The 16,093-nt window shown below is 38.3% G+C and overlaps 2 protein-coding genes and 1 pseudogene across 3 annotated transcripts; all 3 read right to left on the reverse strand.

Annotated features, from left to right (window-relative positions):
• Positions 1-985: 985 nt before the first annotated feature.
• LOC120003729 (receptor-like protein kinase) lies at positions 986-2,730 on the reverse strand. Its single transcript, XM_038852786.1, has one exon. The coding sequence runs from the start codon at positions 2,390-2,392 to the stop codon at positions 1,175-1,177; it is 1,218 nt and encodes a 405-aa protein (XP_038708714.1). The 5' UTR covers positions 2,393-2,730; the 3' UTR covers positions 986-1,174.
• Positions 2,731-4,262: 1,532 nt separating this feature from the next.
• On the reverse strand, positions 4,263-8,111 carry LOC120003419 (annotated as a pseudogene).
• Positions 8,112-8,515: 404 nt separating this feature from the next.
• LOC120003458 (receptor-like cytosolic serine/threonine-protein kinase RBK2) lies at positions 8,516-11,555 on the reverse strand. Of its 2 annotated transcripts, none has more exons than XM_038852458.1 (8): positions 11,233-11,555; positions 10,470-10,839; positions 10,118-10,369; positions 9,868-10,022; positions 9,555-9,634; positions 9,323-9,458; positions 9,073-9,228; positions 8,516-8,979 (listed from the first exon to the last, which is right to left on the reverse strand). In XM_038852458.1, the coding sequence occupies exons 2-8, from the start codon at positions 10,819-10,821 to the stop codon at positions 8,845-8,847; spliced, it is 1,266 nt and encodes a 421-aa protein (XP_038708386.1). In that variant the 5' UTR covers positions 10,822-10,839; positions 11,233-11,555; the 3' UTR covers positions 8,516-8,844. The 2 variants fall into 2 exon arrangements, with proteins under 2 accessions (XP_038708386.1, XP_038708387.1); XM_038852459.1 differs by lacking the exon at positions 11,233-11,555 and adding an exon at positions 10,925-11,118.
• Positions 11,556-16,093: the final 4,538 nt, after the last annotated feature.

Here is a 16,093-nt window from a genome sequence, read left to right on the forward strand (position 1 = left end):
GAAGTTAGTTAAGAATTTTCTTTTATAGATTGACTCTTGTGTTTGGCTCTGCTTCATTGATGCTCTCAAAGCCATTTTTTAATCTATCATTTCCCCCACACTTGCATAAGAGGATAGTAGAAAGAGACGTCCAAGTGTTCGATGAAATGTCAAGCTCACACCCATGCAGCTGGCGACCAATGGTTAACAATTGAACATGCCCCCCCCCCCCGGTGCAAATAAAAAGCCGAAAAGCCAGAGATGAAATGTCAACCTCACACCCATGCAGCTGGCGACCAGTGGTTAGCAATTGAACATGCCCTCCCCCCCGGTGCAAATAAAAAGCCGAAAAGCCAGAGGATACCATAATTTGAAGCACTCTATGTACTCACAATCATATTATGACATAAGTCATAACCACATACACCGCATTGCACCACCAATATTGTCGCTCAAAAAAGTGTGTGTGTATATATAGACACACACATAGTCGTTCTCTTATGCAGACACCCGCATTTCCGTTTAATTTATGGACCTGAATCTTAACCGTCGGATCTAACTAACAGCTGAAATTAAAAGGTCAATTTGAGATGATTCAACCCGTTTCATGTCAAAACTCACGATTCTTCTTCCAGCTTGTGTTTCTTCATACATTTGCTTGCAGAACCAAGGACCATCTCAGTTCGGCGGTGGCGTACAATGACGATGGCCGGATTGACAATCTCTTCCTCACTGTGGCAGCTTTCAAGTGTCATTCCAACATCTATGGTGAACAACATCAACTGGGGTTTGGTTGAATTTTATTCGTTGTGGTCTGGGCTTAAATTAGGTGGTAATGACGTCCGAACAATGGTCGCATTTCAAACTTGTTAGAGCATGTCAAAGCAGGTTTTTTAATCTCAGTTGTTATTGGTCATATCCAACAGTTAAGATTCACATTCGTAAATTAAAAGGAAATACGAGTATCCGCTTAAGAGAATTCTCATAATATATATATATATATATATATATATATATATATTTACCCTAAATAGCTACACTTTGTACGAGCATTCACGATCTTATTGGTGCACATTTACTTAAATTTTACCAAAAATAAATTAATGAATCAAACAAAAATGGAAACCCAATATCAACCTTTCTAGCATTCAGCCTTCCCAAAATGCCCTTGATATGAGTTCAAATTTCCAAACCATTACCCTCTCCACCCCACACACTGCGCTGCCGGCCTAACCTTCTGCTTCCCAACCTTGAGAGGGCAGGGCGTCTGTACGGGCGGGACCATACAGTTATACTGTAGACATAATAAACTACTCAGGGGGATATCAGCCGTCGGATTAATCTCAATTCCCGTCAGAAAATTATGCTGTAGATACAGTATTTGTATACTTGACGCCAGTAACCGGTCCACAAAGCTATCCGGAACTTGACCCGTGAACCGGTTGTTGTTAAGGTAGAGATTCTGCACGGTCGAGAACATTGGTGATATCTGGCCGGACAGTCTGTTGTAGCTAAGATCGACGGTCGGGATTTTGACCTGATCAGCCGGCTGAACTGGACCGGAAAATGAGTTTCTCTGCAATTGGAGGTTTGTGATCGGAAAGTTGAAGACCCGACCCGGGATGGTGCCGGTGAGTTGGTTCATGCTGAGGTCGAGATAGTTCAACTGGTCGAGCCGGTTTAGGAGGCCGTCAATGGGGCCACTGAACCGGTTCCAGGATAGCGAGAGGTATTGAATCGAGGGAGGAAAAGAATATGGAGCGACCGAACCGGAGAAATCGTTGTGCTTTAAATCGACCCGGGTCAGGGTTTGAGAGAGGAAAGGAGCGATCGAACCGGAGAGGTGGTTGTGACAGAGAATGACGTTGGATAGCTCTGGTAAGGTTCCGACGGCGCGAGGGATCTCTCCGGTAAACAGATTATAACTAAGATCAAGCGTCTTGAGATTGCGAAGTTGCCCTAAAGTCGCCGGAATCTCTCCGGATATGAAGTTCCGGCTCACCGCAAGAAACCGTAGCTCCTTTAACTGCGATATGGAAGAAGGGAGAGAACCGATAATCCGACCCGGAACGACCGTAAACTCTGCGAGAGCATAGAGTTTCCCAATAGCAGGATCGATCCGACCCGTCAGACCCGGAGAACCAGCCCTCGGGTCACCGAGATTTAAAGCGATCACCTTATCAGAATCACAGTAAACTCCGGCGAAATTACAAGGATCCGAAGTGAAGTCCCAGGAAGCAAAGAAATTCGACCCGGACATATCATCAAGCCCCTTCCGAATCGATTGCAGAGCCAAGAAATCAAGAGGGTCCAAAATCGCAAACACACGTACTCTACCTTCTGCTAGCAAACATATCACAAACAGAATGCATTGCATTACACGGAAACCACCCAGTCTCTGCTTCACCGCCATTGGATGAAAAGTAAAGTATTGATCAGAAGCGGTGAAGAGCTCTGGAGTCTGGACTGATGTCGAAGTGCTTATATAGGAAAAGGAGGGAACTTTTGAGGGAAGAAGGACTGCTTTTCCGTGACAGAGTACCGATTTCTCGTGAGAAATGGCGTGGAAAAGAAACTATCAGCATCAAAAAGAAATCTGCAGTACCATATAGAGAGAGAGTTTGGCTTACAAGAGAAGAAATTCTTGAATCTTTGTCAGTCAATGAGGTGGGTTTGGCTTGTAAGAGAAGATGAATATGCAATGACTGCTACTCTCTCCCTCTCCCTCTCTCTCTCTCTCTCTTTCTCTCTCTCGCTCGCTCTGGCCCTTCTGTAAAACTACAAAAGAGTCGTTTAATTGTATTTTATTTTTTTTATTGGGATGAGGTTCGGGGTCAAACGGTTGTCCTAACATGCATGGGAGTTCAGGCTCGGACGACAAGGCAGTAGGTGTGGTTCGGACGGGTATCGCGTGCCCTGCGGTGACGGTCCATCGATGGTACTAAATACCGTAAGATGTTGCCACGTGAGCAGTGAAGTTAGTGAAGATGGATGGCTTGAGAGATACGGTAACAGTTTGCAATTAGTTACCAGCTGTCGCCGTAGCTAGCACGTGAGATCCTACATCAACCACCCCTGTTGGTTGCTTTAATAAGGAACATGATTCATCTTCTTTTTCTTTTTCCCGTCAACTGCACAAGATGCTTGTGGAAATCTGGTCAATTACTAGGTTTCAAGACACTAATTTAACTACTTGATTTTAATGAAAGAGCCCATGAAGCCTTTTTTTTTTAATTAAAATGCTTTAATTGGACCAGGTTAAGAGCCCCTGTAGTAAAAAGTTACTATAATTTTAGTCAGAAACGTCCAGTCTGTTTATTATCCTGAGTTCTACTACAGGGACCCTCGTCCGCCGATAATATGCACATGACATTGGTGTCTTTTTTTGGGTGCTTTTTACACACTTGTTGGTCTGGCCATTAATTTCTGTCATTTACTTGGAGCTGAAGGAACTACAACATAGGGAAAGAAGAGTCAAAAGTATTAGTGCATCAAAAGATGTATGTCAGTCGAAGAATGTTGAGATGGTAAGAAAAATTGGCATTTCTGCATTTAATTGCATGCGGAGAACAAAGGAAAAAATTGCCGCGTTTTAATTTTGCCCCTCCCTGTATTCCTACTGTTACCTAATTCGCTAGGATGAGTAATGACAATCTGTTCATCAATTACCTCGAAATGACGAAATGTGTATGTATATATGCACAATTTAGGTTTAAGATAGATATAGTAACGAGCATTTGATTGACATTTTGAGGGGAATACGGTGAGTTGTGATAATAACTCATTATCTCGTTTGGTTGAGTTTGGAAAGATGAAATTTCAAACACATCCCACCTTATTCTCTTCTTATGGAGATTAGTTAAGCTCACTAAAATGGTGAGATTGGCTAATCACCACAAGGGAAAATGAGTTTGATACTCAAAAGACGTATACCCCTTATTAAGAAGTAATCACAACCATTAAATTAATTTATTGTACAAAAAATTTGATAGTATGAAAATTGTACAATTAAAATTGTAACACTCATACTCACTCTTCATTTCATACCAAACATGGTAATGTTCATCTCACACTATCTCTTACTCACCTCACACCCACACCCACACCCACACCCACACCCATTGGAATAGCAACCAAATGCCCCGTAATAGACTAATAGTAGATATAAAGTGACAATTGAGAACCACGAATAATTCTGATGACACTCATATGCGTGATATTTCATAAAAATCTCGAGCTCGAGCCCCAAAAAAAATAAAAAATAAAGTGACAGTCTGTCACACGTGGATAGTGTTAATATCAATGTCATTCACGAATTACCAAACTACATAGTTTGTAAAAGTACTCGGCTTAATCATTGATGGGGCTTTGGAATTGGAAAAACTTTAACAATTTTAAATAAAAAAGAAGAGAGATTCAACTCATGGACGTTGCTTCATTCTGGGATGTATAATAATACTTGTCACCAAATAAACAAACATTCCTAATGAACGTAGACAAGTGCTCCAGCAATCAAACAGTGCTCAACTTTTGTGAAAGAAACGATGAGTAAGTTCTACTTAATATATACATACATATGTATGTATATATATCTTATCAGAGAGGAGAGTATGCTGAAAGCAGATATCTCTGAAGATTGGTCCCGCTGTGTTAAATAGGTATCGAGGGGTGTGTGTGTGTGGGCGCTGTGATTGCACCAAACCCATCTACAAGATGCACGATACATTCAACACTGTAACTTTGGGTGACTAGTCCTTTCTTATTAATGAGCAAGGGGTTGCAGTCTTTTTCATCCCAGCTGAGCTACGCTTTCTTCAATACCCCCCAAAAATGGGCCTGTTTGTTCCTTCAGTTTCGCAGTGCCCGCCACTATTAATGCTGTGTTGGGACTACTGCCGAAAAAAATTAATCCCGAACAAAATAACAATAATGAACACCATGATTTTTAACTTGGAAATCCCTTAAAGAAGGAAAAACCACAGGATCGTAGTGCAGTCAAAAATTTTCCATTGGAAATTAGAACGACATTATGAACACCTGAAAGAATTCTATCTTTACCTTTATTAATATAGGGTGTATGACATCAAGGTACTCGAGCTATCGTCGGAATCGACCCACCAGCAGCAAGGATCTGTTGCTGTAGCTGCAGTCCACCACAATTAACATTAGAACACAAGTGAAAACCATGATAAAAAATGAAGGCAGGTGTTAATCGTTTTACCAACGGTATCGCAAGCAGAGCAGAAGACATAACGAGGAAGGCGGGCGAAGGATGGCAAGACATTCTAGAAGGCAAGAGAAATGGACTTCTGGAAAGTAAATCGATTTCTTAAAAAAATTTGTTAAGCATATGAGCTCATTTAAATACCAGGCATCTGCCACTGAATAAATGGAAATTTGTACCATGAATAATGTCTGAAGCTTGTTCTTCAGCAAGAAGTATTCATGATTCACTTGCTGCAGGCATCTTACACACCTGCACTGGCACTCTCAATGAATCAAATTCAAGTGCATATGAAAACAGTTAACAAAGTGCACAACACATTTGGTGCTTCTATTGAGAACTGTGTCAATCCGCAAAAGTTATTCTGGGGTTTTTGAAATATTGTTGTCTTGGTCCCTTGGATACTTAAATCTAAAATCACTTTATACCTTTGATACGGAACTTTTGACAAAAATAAATTTCAAATGAGAAACGTCATTGTTCTCTTGAAATCAAACCAAAAGAAAAGTTAAACTTTTATATTTCTTTTCAGAATTGCCAGTTCCATATTGATTCTTATAAAGAACAAGCCAAAACAAATTCATCATAAAAAGGAACAACACCCAACGCAAAAGGCTCCGGCAATGGAGGCAGGGTCTGCAAATGTGCACAGCAAAGCCAATGAATTGCAAATAGGTTGTTTTTGTGCTATGAACATGTGACTCCTTGGTTACAATGAAATGACTTTACCACTATCCATGTTTCACCATTCATCATGACTTCCTAAAAAATAACAACTCGTACTGTAGTTCTCATTCCAAACAATGTATCTAAAAGTTGATATCCATCAACTTCCATCTAAGATTATCGATTCACAGTGCACAGAGTATAACTCAACCGTCCTGACTTCTTTTAAAAGCCTTAAAAAATCTAGGAGAAATTATCTACCCTTCCTTCAAGAACACAGCATCTAAACATTAGCTTACCATAGGTTTCAAGCATTTGTGATGAATTTGAGACATTCACATATCCTCAATAAATTACCTTCTGCTCACTTTGTAATTCTTTTCTTGTTTGATTTCAGACTCAATATTGTGTCATCACATATCATAAACCAGTGCACCGAATGGTCAATGAGTTTTTCATTAGACAAGCAATTAAAATTGAAGTATTTTTGAATAAAGGCTCACCCTTCACAGTTTTGGCCTTCACAGTAAGTTCTGAAGGCAATGCACAGCACAGATTCTTCATCCTCATGGCACCTACACTGTACAAAGAGCAATGCTCTAATCAAAGAAATAAATAAAAAAAAAAACAGAGAAATAAACATATTAATTCAAAGACTGCTTTTCATCTTAAAACTAAAGTCTAAAAATACACTCTTATTTGTATACCAGCCTACCAGGCAGATATTGTCTCGGTATAAGCACTGTAATTAGCAATACTGATGAAACAATCACAAGTTACATTAACTTTTGCCAGAATTCTCAAAGGTTAGTAAAGAAGTGTTTTCAAAGGGAAGAGACTCATATTATGCAGATCAGTGAACGGGAAAGTTATTAAGACCTGGAGCAGCTACTCTTCAATTGATGAACATGGGAGTCCACTTGCTGGCAATCCACTATCCGTTGTTCTCTGAACACAAAGCAGGGACCCACTCAATAATTTCTTCAACAAATGAAGTCTAATCCAACAAACACACACATGCCCCTTTGCACCAAGCAAGGTTTCTCTAACAAAAACTATATAATATAACTAACTGCAATAAGAAACTCAAAAGAGTAAGGAAAATATATACTCACAGAGCTTTAGCCATATTGTTGATAAGCTTCTCACAATCTTCAAAAAAGAGAGTGACAAATTCAGCCACAAAATCAGGGGTGCTTTGGTCTTGCAGCTTCTGTAGCTCGGCAAACTGATCGTCCACCAATCCCTGAACTCAAACAATAACAACTCATCAGCATCAGAACATCCAAAAGCTTTCCAAAAAAGTCGCTCCCCACAAAACATAAATGTCAGGACTCTCTAATACTGCATATTTGTAGTCTTTTATTAGGGTTTGTTGTTATGGGTCATATATAAACCCTTCTTGTTTCCAGTGTTTCTTATGCTGGCATATACAGTCTCCTTTCGTGTTTTACTTTGTAATGCACTTGAGATTTCAATCTGAATAATATTATGTGATCTGGGTGTTCTCAATAAATATGGCTTCTTCATACTCAAAATCTAAACTTTATCCATGAAATAATTTCTGTATTCGAGAAAAACGAAAGTAATAGAACAAACCCACATGAAAAGAATAATTGATACACTTGAATCCCACAAGTTTCAACCAAATACAGATATAAATTCCTACTGACCTCCCTGAAAAGTGAAGTAAAGTAATCAACGAACTGCCTCTGCAACTGAGTGACAGCGTTCATGGTCGACACTCGAACCCACCTTCCTGTCGTTCCTTTTCAAACTTTAAACGACCTAATCGGATGAGTAGAAATGGTGGATCTTACAGAATGGACACTAAGCTTGCACCATTCGACTTGAAATACTGATGACATGAGAGAATCTTGCGCGTACAGTGATACCCTAATTAAACAATGCTCCAGTAGGAATGTTATTAAGGAAAATTTAGTGTACATGGACTTACAAAGTACAGGGCTTTGTGGTGTTTTTGCCCAAATTCAAAGTCTCACTTCCCGGATTCACCAGAAAAGGATCCAAACTTACTGGGGTGGTGAGCCCCATTTAACCCACTGAATTAAAAAACGGAAAAACCCCATTCCAAAGGAAAGAGATAGCGGATCATATCAATCAAAGTGGGATAGCGCAGCTTGTTATCGATTTCGGCCGAAGGTGTGCCGTCTGTGGGAGGGTTATGTGGTTCGATCCTTGATGGATTTATCTCCGTTCGTTTTCACTAAATTTTGGCTCAACTTATCTATCTACAAGTCGTGAACGCAACCCATACGGATCAACTTGACTGTTCAAAATAAGCAATTATCTATCTACCGGGGCGTGCACGCAACCCATACGGCTAGACTTGACTGTTCAAAATAAACAAATCCAGTGGTATCATTCTTCATTACCCGAAAAAATTGGTCATATCATAAAATACAGTTTTTGTGCAAAGAACCAAGCATATATCCATATTTATGATATGCATTTTAATCTTTCTATTCATTCTTCAAAAGTGTTTTCTACTTTATTTGGTCCAATCAAGAGTTCCCAGAAATCGTTCATTACAAAAAAACTCAAATGATGACTGGTGTGACATTGGTGTTGCTTGCGGTTTCTTTCTTACTCTTTGACACTTGACAAGACTCAAAGAATAAGCAATTTTACCTTAAAAATTCCAAAATTTGGTTTCAACTTCAAGAATATCAATAAGTAGCCTACAATATTTTTTTGACTCAAAAGCTCTAAAACAGTCCAAATCGAATGCTATGCCTTCCTTCAACTTTGTTCCACAATTTCTTTCGTCCTCAACACTACTTTTGTAACTTTTCCAACTCTATACCTACAATAAAACATTCTATCATTTTTTAAAAAAAATATACTCTTTGATAGTACTACTATACATGTATTTGTGTGCTATCACTCTATCTATGAGGCAGTTCAATAAGGTTGTAGAAATGACTCCTGATTTTCAGTATCGAAATGCTTAATCAAGTGATCATCATCGACTTCTTGAGTATTTCTGCACTTGAGAGTTCTTCGCGGAAAGCTTTGCAGAGAAATGACACTTTGGATGTCTTTGTATATTTCAAGTAGCTTAAGTTTCCATTCAAGAGCTGCACAACCTGCATTTCATTTCCATATGCTCGTATAAGATTTATTATTGTTTGTGTATTTCTAATGATCTCTCTTGTGGGTTTTCAAGAAACTCTACGTACCTGACTCATTTGAGGCCGTCGAATGGGAGACTGCTGTATGCATAAAGAAGCAACTAAGAGCATAATACACATCTGCCCAGCATTGTAACCACCGTTACCGGCTAGAGAGGGATCGATTAGGTCTCTGATATTGTTCTTCTTCAGTAAAGGTTTTGCCTAAAAAGGGTAAAAATCTGAAGCCTCAACGACTATCCATCTAATATGATTCATCGATGCAGCAAAAAAAGGGAATGGGACGAGAAAACCATACCCACAGGACAAGGCTTTGTTGTGAATAGTCTAGAGCTCGGCGACCGGTGGCTAGTTCCAAGAGCAGCACCCCAAACGCGAAGACGTCGGTCTTTTCATCTACTATTCCATGCATTAAGAACTCAGGAGCAAGATAACTGCAATAGTGAGAAAGTCCGTTAGTGGTACATTCGAAAATAAATCAGATTATTAAAAGGCAACCAGCAGAAAAGGAAAGTCGAGTTTTTACAAACCCGAATGTGCCTTCAAATTTGGCAACATAATGGTGAGTCCAATGTTCCGGTAGCCATTTTGCAAGTCCAAAATCACAAATCTGAATGAAAAGTACTGGTCATTATTCAGAGCATGGAATCCCAAACATTCATAAAAAAACTATGTAATATATCTCTTTTAGTACGGTTATAACTAATCGATTACGATAAATTGGATCGGATTTTGCACATAGGAGTAACATCTCTCCAAACCCACTTAGCCGAAACTAGATCGCGTGAATTATCATATTCAAAACTTAACACCAAAACCAGAAAAAGGGTTTTGTAAGTGTACCTGAGGCTCAAAATCCTCCGTAAGCAAAACATTGGCAGCCTTGATGTCTCTGTGGATAATCCTTCTCTGACAACCCTCATGAAGATATAATAAACCCTCTGCTGTCCCTAAAGCAATCTTATACCTAATATGCCATTTTAGCTTCTCCTTTGACCCTGCAAAATTCAGCGAATCCAAAACATATTTACAGCTGCATAAATTAACGGTAAGATTCAAAACGGGCAATCTCCAAAAGGTACTACTAACTAACCATATAACAACGAAGCTAAGCTTCCATGCGCAGACAATTCAAGGACTAAATGCATTCCTCCTTCAATGCCATAACCAATTAACTTGGCTGTATTAGGATGGTTCACATGTGCCATAACCCCAAGCTCCGACAAAAAGTCGCCGATCATCTCGTCCTGTGTACCTTTGGTTAGCCGTTTAATCGCTACAAATTGCCCATTTTGAAGACAACCCCTGTAAACCTCAGCATAACCTCCCTTCCCAATCATGTTCTCTAGCCATGTTGAAAAGCAATAAATCCAGTTAATATGAAACTATCACATCAAATTTTTTGGCTTAATAAGGAAAATCTAAACATGACAACAATAGAAAACCTGGGTTGAAATTGTTGGTTGCAGCTTGAAGCTCTGATAGACTGAAATTTCTATTGCCGGACTTCGAGTTACACAATCCGGTGTGGACAAGAAGATCAGGTGCCAGCACAACATTTTCTCTCATACTACTGCTCCTTCCAATTGATGAGAGCTTGAGGACACTGAGAGGTTGTAAAGCTGCAATAGATTTCTTTGATCCATTTTTTAATAATTGCATGAAACCACGCCATCTAGACGCATGTTTTGATTTATTTTCGGAGCGATCTTTCGAAGAACTTGTTTCGAACTCTTCCCTCCTAAAATAGTCCTCAAGAACTTCTGCAGGAAAATTAGAATCCACCTTCTTCTCCATATTCACATATCACAAAACCTACAAAAAAACGAAATCAACATTCAAATATAATCAAATTTCAATACTTTGGAATAGAAAGTAAGTGTAAAGATGATAACTTTACCATCAACAGAAACAGAAGAACAAAGCAGAGCAATTGGGTTTGCTTATCCAGTAAAAATTCATTGTAGAAAACCCATGTCAGGGGGAAAAAAATATTAAATAAGAGAATGAAAAATAGAAACGTAAGTCAAAAAAAAGTGAGAAAAAGACAGAACAATTTTCGAAGAGGAAAGGAACCTAAAAAGAAAAGGGCTGAAACTGACAAAAACCAATCATACACAGTGATAATGGTATCAGATAACTTGCTTGAGATCATATCACAAATTCTCAACAAAAACCCAATAGAAGAAGAAGAAAGAGCAGACTTACCCTTTTTCTGAATGTTGTTGTGGGAGAGATTGTGAGAGCAGAATAGCAGAGAAACGGCGAGGGAAACCAGAAAGAACAAGAGGACATATAATAAATTCCACAATTAATCTTAACCAATACTGTCTTTTCAATACACCGGTAGAAGTAGTAGTAGAACCCATAATGATTCTTCCATTTCCTTAAGGAAAAAAAATTGAGTTATTAAATTAAGAGGAATAAATAAGGAAAATAAAATTTGCGGAATTCAGAGTTTGTGTACAGAAAGAGGAAGGAAGATCTCCAGGGATTCCTTCTATTCCTGTAGAGGTGGCTTTCTCCTTGGTCAGACATCAGAGCACTCAGTTTTGTTCTCCCTGTAATGTGGCACGTGGGGTCAGTGAAGCACGTGCTGTTCCGTTGTAATAAAAAAAGCTAATTTATTCTTTTTTTCCGAAAAATGAAAAACTATGTTTTTAAAATTTTTGAAATATCGTTAGAAATATTTTTTCATTAGAATCGAAGCTTATATACATATATACCTAACTCAACCAATTGTTAATCGAGTAATCTCTTATTGGTTAAAAGCTAATATATTGCCTATAATATTATTTATATATTATTATTATTATTATATACTATTCTAATTTTGTGAAAATGATTGTAGACATTCTTCACCTCCAAATCAAGAGACTCTCATGATCAATCATTACAAACTAGAAACATTCTTCTATACGACAACGTTTTATCCTATAACTTCACTGTTGCTTCTTCTTTAAGTTAATACATAATTAACTAATTTTAAGTAATCAATATTTAAAGTGGATATCTCGATTCGTGTAGAAGCAGGTGAATAATCTCTTTGGGGCAAACAAAACCCTATCGATTTAGGGAGACCAAAGGAAAAACTTGTTCGATGTGGTTTTTGATTACTAAAAATAAGTTTCAACATTAATTCTGTCTATTTGTTTTATGGTTGGTAGCTTATTAATATTCCATCTTACGTCAAAGTTGATTTTGAAAGTCATGGCCTGCTATATATATATAGATATATATATATCTATATATATATATATATATATATATATATATATACACACACACACATATACAAAGCCATCTCAACAACTTTAGTAAAATTAAGAGAATTGTTTTTGGCCAAATGGCCTATTCCAAATCTAAATCTACAAGTTTTGTTACGTCTTCTCATTCCATATCCTTTTTTAGGTGCATGTTTTCTGCCTAACTAGAAAACAACCTTGACCTAATTGGGGCTAATCCTAGTTAAGTTTAGGCGGCATTTGTTTTGGTCAATCTATATATATAATCAATGATATTGTGATGTTCTAATTATTAAAACCCTAGTTGGGGAATTGTAAAATGAGAAAACAAAAGGAGAAATTAAAGAGACCATCATGACGTGATCCTGTTGAACCATACAACTAAGTGACTAACTAACTTGCTTGTGCAAATCATTTTTGTCTTAATTTATTTAGTTAAATATCTGACTTAATTACTTATGTTAGGATGGATATAATAACAAAAATGAAACGTTCCATGCAGCAGAATCTCCTTAATTCAACGATCATGTTCCGCAACGCCAACCCTATCACCTCTTTTTAACTCCAATCAACATTCCCCCAAATTAGGAGAGATATGCGGGTGCGTTTGGTAGGGTGTTAGCACTTGCTAAACACATCTCTTTTAGTTTCAACACAATGTGTTCGAATAAAAAAGTATGACTGAGCGGTGCATTATAGTACCATTGCAGTGAGTTTGAAGCTGAAGCTGCAGGAAGCTACTTCCACTGTTATCCCCCATCGGAAAGATGTGTAGATTATTTCTTTCTATTTTATATTCCTTTAACTGTACCAACAACTTATCTGATCTCTCAGTTTCTGCTTGAGGCTTCATGGAACTTGCTTAGCAACTAGTAGTCAAGTACAAGCAAGCAACCCATGTCTGCCTCTCCTCTTATTTACTCATCCGCACCCCATGATTACTCAAACTGGCTGCCAAGCCAAGACAAACAAGGTTGTAAACCTTCGACTGTACGGGTCAATTATTGTCTTCACCCGGTCAACAAGGTATGACTAAAACCCAAGTAAGAACAATCACAATGGTGGTTTTTTGATGAAAAGTGGGTCATGTATAAGAATTTATATTTTGTTGATATGATTGTATTGAGGGACATGTTTTGTTGATATGGTTGAGTCAACAAAATGTATTGAACCAATAAAATGTATTGGTACAACAACGTAAATTTATTGACTTGATTTTTGTGTAATAGAGATGGAGTCCGATCTTGATTTTTGTGTAAAATGTGTGTGTGTGCTGTGGGGCACACCTGAGAACTAAAATTAAACCAATATATTAACGTTGTTGGAACATAAAAATTTTTATTGACCCATTAGAACATCATTTTTTGACAATCATGCCCTAACAAATTACAACCATTGTGGTTGACATTTACTAGCAGCTCATGGCCTTATACACTGTGCGTGTAGGAATCCAACCCACTTGGAATAGGCCCGCATTCATTACAGGTGTAACTATTTATTTATCGTACCTTTACATATTATCATAACATACACGTGCCATAGGCCTGCTGTCCAAATGACAGCTCACACCTATCATATCATTACTTTTTCCTTCCTCCTCGCCTTGACCTCAATGTCGTTGGCAGGGGTGGAGGGAGGGGGTTACACTAGGTTATAGCCTCTCAAATTTTTATAGAAAAAATATACTTACACATATATATGTGTGCGCGCTCTAAATCCTTAATGCTCTAGTTACTGCACTTTAACAACTACGTAGATAGTCCTTGTCTCCATCCATCTATCGACCTAAGAAGATGTGACCAGTGAGCACTATACTATTATCAACACCTACCATTATCATGAAAGCCACCTATTATATGTGTTAATTGCTTGGATATGTTAGGCAGGACATGTTACTTGCTTGGATATGTGATAGTGGTTAGTAGGTTGCCATCTCTGTAGAGATGTCTACTGGGTTTTGCTGGAATGACTGAAGAAACAAAATACTAAATTTAAATAACTTTATTTTTTAAAAAAAAATCGGGCGGCCCGATTCATGAAGGCTTGAGCCCGACATGGTGGGTCGTCTGTAACGGACTGGAAATCCTGGCCCAGCCTGTTACAAACTATTGGGCTGGGCTGTTCAGGGCCAACGGACCCTTGGCCGTATTACACCTCTATCAATGGTACTAGTACGGTCTTGTATTACACCTCTATCAATGGCCGATGAGTCTCGTTGCTTATAACAAAAGCAGCGGATTCTCCGCCACGCTGGCAAGTAACCCCCTATCTGAAACCCTAATTCGAGGATTTGACAAATCGGGAGAAGAAGAAGCCATAGAAGCACGAACAATCTTCTCCATGGAGCTATGCTCAGGTGGACGTGAGTGCTCAATACCGTGACTGTCGCACCATCGACCGATGCTAGTTTTGATAGCCAAATTGGAGATGACGGTAGTGAAATCGGGTTGGGACCCGTCCTCAAGAACGGGTAAAAATCCAAAATCCGTACAGACTTGTACAGATACTCTCTCGAAGGTTTGGCCTGAAGAAACAACGATGGGGTCGGCCATCAAATAGGCAGTAATTGGACAACGGTACTTTTTAGCGGGCTCATCCTGACATCCTCTCACCAAATCATGTACCAATTGTTGTCCAATCGTATTTTGAACTTAGCAAACTACTCAACCATGATGGGCCTCTTTCAAATGGGCCTCTCTCTATTGGGCCTACTTTTTTTTTCCCCTAAATAGGCCTCTCTCTATTGGACCTCTTATTTTTCCCATGTCCACTAAGAATTGGGCTCCGATAAGTATGTGGGTAAATTGTGCCATAATACAATTAAGCTTGGAACCTTTCAACTAATTATCTTAATCTGTCAGAGCAAGTCCAACCCATTACTCATTTTTGGTATCACATTTCCCTTATTTTAAGTAAAAAACAATTTTAAGTTATCAGTTTTCTAACACCCTTCCAACCATATACCCCATTTTCATATCACGTCCAATATTTAATTATTTTAAAGTAAGAGAGAGGGAGAGATGCAAGAGAGAGAAAAATAAAAGTAAGAGAGAGAGAGTTGCAAGAGAGAGAAATCGAATAAAAATAATTAAAATTGATATAAGTAACATGAGTCATACCCTAGATTTGAGTTACCAAAAAATGAATTCTAAAAATAGATAAGAGTTTAGGTAACCCGTTGGAAGGTAAAAAATGGAAAAATGTTACCTAAAACAAATTTTTATATTTTGAGTAACTCATTGGACATGCTCTCAGTATAGGCCTAATTAATTACCTTGTATTATAAGCCACGTCTACATCTTCAAATAGTTTCATGTGAGACACTTTGATGTTGGCCGTGTGGGGGCTCAACAGAGTTGCCTCTTTCTTTCTTTTACGATTGTTTGTCTTTCATTTCATGGGCCCAATGTAGAAGCTTTCATTTTTCCTTCTATGGTGTTCCTCTTTCATGAATCATGACCAACACAAAAGGACAATAGTCTCTCTTAACATTATATCAGCAATAGTCCTTTTTTCTCCTCCTTTTTTTTAGTGATGCTACTGACAATTAGAAGTGGGACTGTCATCTGTCATTGTCTCTCTCTCTCTCTCTCTCTCTATATATATATATATATATATATATACACAGCTCATTTGAGAGATCTTGATGCAGTGATCAATTCCATGTGAAGCTCACTTGGTGTGTATGGCTTTTCCTGGTATCAAGTACATCACCACAGAAAATTTATCAGAGAATGGAACTTCACAGCATTGTATATGAACAGCTGCAGGATATTTATTCGATTTTGTCTAGCAATTATTGAGACTTTGAATCTGGGTTTTGG

This window comes from Tripterygium wilfordii, chromosome 8 (genome assembly GCF_013401445.1).
Source record: "Tripterygium wilfordii isolate XIE 37 chromosome 8, ASM1340144v1, whole genome shotgun sequence".
Classification (NCBI taxonomy): Eukaryota; Viridiplantae; Streptophyta; class Magnoliopsida; order Celastrales; family Celastraceae; genus Tripterygium; species Tripterygium wilfordii.